This window comes from Saccostrea cucullata, unplaced genomic scaffold (genome assembly GCF_032062105.1).
Source record: "Saccostrea cucullata isolate Sc308-1 unplaced genomic scaffold, CSIRO_AGI_Scuc_v1 ctg10977, whole genome shotgun sequence".
Lineage (NCBI taxonomy): Eukaryota > Metazoa > Mollusca > Bivalvia > Ostreida > Ostreidae > Saccostrea > Saccostrea cuccullata.
This window is the reverse complement of record NW_026922199.1, coordinates 14843-17799: the sequence shown is the minus strand read 5'-3', so window position 1 is coordinate 17799 and position 2957 is coordinate 14843. Positions and strand designations below refer to the sequence as shown.

General features: G+C 32.1%; 1 protein-coding gene across 1 annotated transcript; it reads left to right on the top strand.

Moving 5' to 3' along the window:
• Positions 1-246: 246 nt before the first annotated feature.
• On the top strand, positions 247-1436 carry LOC134261363 (dynein light chain Tctex-type protein 2B-like). Its single transcript, XM_062743798.1, has one exon. The coding sequence runs from the start codon at positions 627-629 to the stop codon at positions 1263-1265; it is 639 nt and encodes a 212-aa protein (XP_062599782.1). The 5' UTR covers positions 247-626; the 3' UTR covers positions 1266-1436.
• Positions 1437-2957: the final 1521 nt, after the last annotated feature.

The following is a 2957-nucleotide window of genomic DNA, read 5'->3' as shown; positions in this document are numbered from 1 at the left end:
ACTTCATTCCTCAATACAGGAGATTAATTTACTAAAAACCAGATTAAGAGGTAGAACACAGAGCCGCCACTGACCTTGTTAAGAATATGAATATTATTTTCGCGTTCCAGCATGACTATATTACCTTGATATAGAATATGTTGAAATACAAATGAAAAAAAGTTTCTTTAAAAACATTAAATCCATATTATATAATCAATCAAGAGTCTTTTCATGTATTTTGCGCTTATTAGATATCTGATCCCAAAAGTTCTTCAAAACAAAGTGCTTGGATATAAGAAGAGACTAGTGTATTAACTTGTTCTATTTTTATGTAAAATTCAAAAAGATTAAGAGCCATAATCGTTTAAATCCAGGCCCGTAAGTTTTGGTTAATCCTTGCCTTGGTATCTAAGAGTAAAACTCGGTGACACTGTGATTAAAGCAAATAGCCAACACTGCTAAGTACTGCCTGGTCAAAAATCACATGTTGTGGACACCGGACAATCTTTTTGTTTCTGTTGTCAAAGAAGTGAAGCATTGATTTGAATGTTTGTTTCAAAACATCAGAGTGAAAATTCCAATTCAAAATCTTCACAGCAAGTTGATGTTTATGTGGAGAAAAAGCTAAGGTTTTGCCTAAGAGAATGTCAAAATACAGACGGACATCCACAGCCCCTTCGAGAGACTCTTTCGAACACTTGGATACTTTAAAGCCTAGTGTGAGTATATCAGAACCAATGTTGAAGATACCAATGCAAGAACGACGAAAGAGCATGCAGCCAACCAATCGTTCGACAGGAGGTTCTGGGAATTCTATTCAAGGGGTGATGGGAGCAAGACGGTATAGTAGGAGATTGTCATCGAAAACCCGAATGAAGAGAGAAGATACACAGGGATCTTCCTTAAATATACAATCTGTGAATATAAAACAATTAGAACCCACATACAAATTGGAACCAGATGTAAAATTTTCGGCGAAATCGGTGGAAGATATCATTAAAGATATACTTAATCGCAGATTGCAGGACTATAAGTATGACAGAGCGCAAACGCCTGTTTTTGGAAAGATTTTAAGTGACGACATCAAAGAAAGGGTAAAAAGGTTAAATTTTGACCGTTACAAGATCGTATGTTATCTTGTGATTGGTGAAAACAGAGGTCAAGGCCTTCAAATGTCCAGCAGATGCCAATGGTTTCCGAATACCGACACATTTGCCTCCTACAATTACAAGAATGCAAGTTTGTTCTGTTCATGCACCGTTTACGGGATATATGCAGAATGAATTTAAAACATTATATAGAAAATTCATAAACATATTTATTTATTATTACAAGTCAATATAAATGTATGATTATCATATCAGTATGTGCAAATTCAGTGAAATTCCTTGAATTTTTTTCTCAGAGTCCTTCGTATGTTTCTACATGTATTCTTCTGATGTAGGTTTTAGAATTAAAAGCATTGAATCTACTTTTGCAACAGTGCTCAAAATATGTCTCTGTATTATATGAATTTGTAACTTTAAAAATATATAATATTTCAACTACTTCAAATCTCATATTTTTTATAGAAGGTCATTAAGAGGATAAACCCCTGACAGTTGTAGGAATGGAATCATCCACCTCCTACCCCCGAAATCTGAAAATTAGAGATTGTCCCCTAGCTCTACGTTATCAAAAATACTTTATTCCGTAGAGGGACATTTTCTAAGACCATAACAGAAACAAAATGGTGTCATATATCGGTATATATAGACATGATGAAGTAAGGATTCATGCATTTTTAATAAGTTATCAGTGTAATATTTATATAATGGTTTGAGCGTGCATTCATTCCGAATCTCAAATATTTTGAAATCTATATGCTAGTGAAAACAATGTTGGTTAAGTCCCTATACTAGTATATACTTATATTTAATTGTATTGAAGAATTCAAATAGTACTACATAATGACCAAAGAATTAACTTCAGGGTCTTAAAGTCTTTAACCGGCATAAGAATGTTTGTGGTCCAGTTTAATGACTCTCTTTTAATCGAAGTCGACTTTAATCTTCGGAGGCTTTGTTCATTGTAACGTGAACAGCTCCACACAAAGAATCACGTATTGTTGCGTTTCTGTTAGCAACCAGTGATTTACAGAGCGAGGCAAGAGTTGCAAACTTTTATCATAAAGCCATTTTCGTTATTTAAAAAATCTATATTTTTGATTAATATATTGATTTTAGTTTTGCGAAAGGTAGAAGGGATAGATATGGATATTTACTATCAAACACTTGCTTGAAATTAGTTCAGTTCTCTTCAGTAACGGAAATTCCCTGGATTTTTTATACATAATGTGAAAATCTATAAAACGGCTTAGTTTATATATTGTTTTCAGTTCTCAATATAACCAATGACGTGGAAAATGAGTCGCCTCATATCTGCTTATGGAAAAATACAAATTACGGTTACTCAGGGCATAGCCATGCATATTGTTCTGTAGAAGCAATACTAGGAGGGGGTTTTCTCTGTAAAGAATAAATATATATTGATTGTTAAACTTGTAAAAAAAAAAATAAAAAAAAAAAATATCTCATATACTATGGTTATTTTCAGTAAAATTCAATCATTTTTTTCTTAAAATTTAAAATATTTGCGTTCTTTTTTTTTTTTTTAGTTTGGTTTAAAACGATCTAAAATTGGATGTTTCAAAGTACATTTTCACATTTATTATCATAAGAATTTTTACTTTCTCTGTGAGACAGTCCATTCTATGCAATATAGATTGGAAAGTTCTTTCATGTAAAATGATTAATTAACTGGATAATATAACCTTATAATGGCTATATTTCTTTGAGAACAAGGAGAACACGAAATTTGCTATAAATATTTTACTTTCTTGTTTGTGATTTTCTGATTCACCTTCGACACTGATTATGTTTGTCAAAATTATAAAGGTTTAGATTGGTTGAAGTATTTGGACTGGAAACATCTTG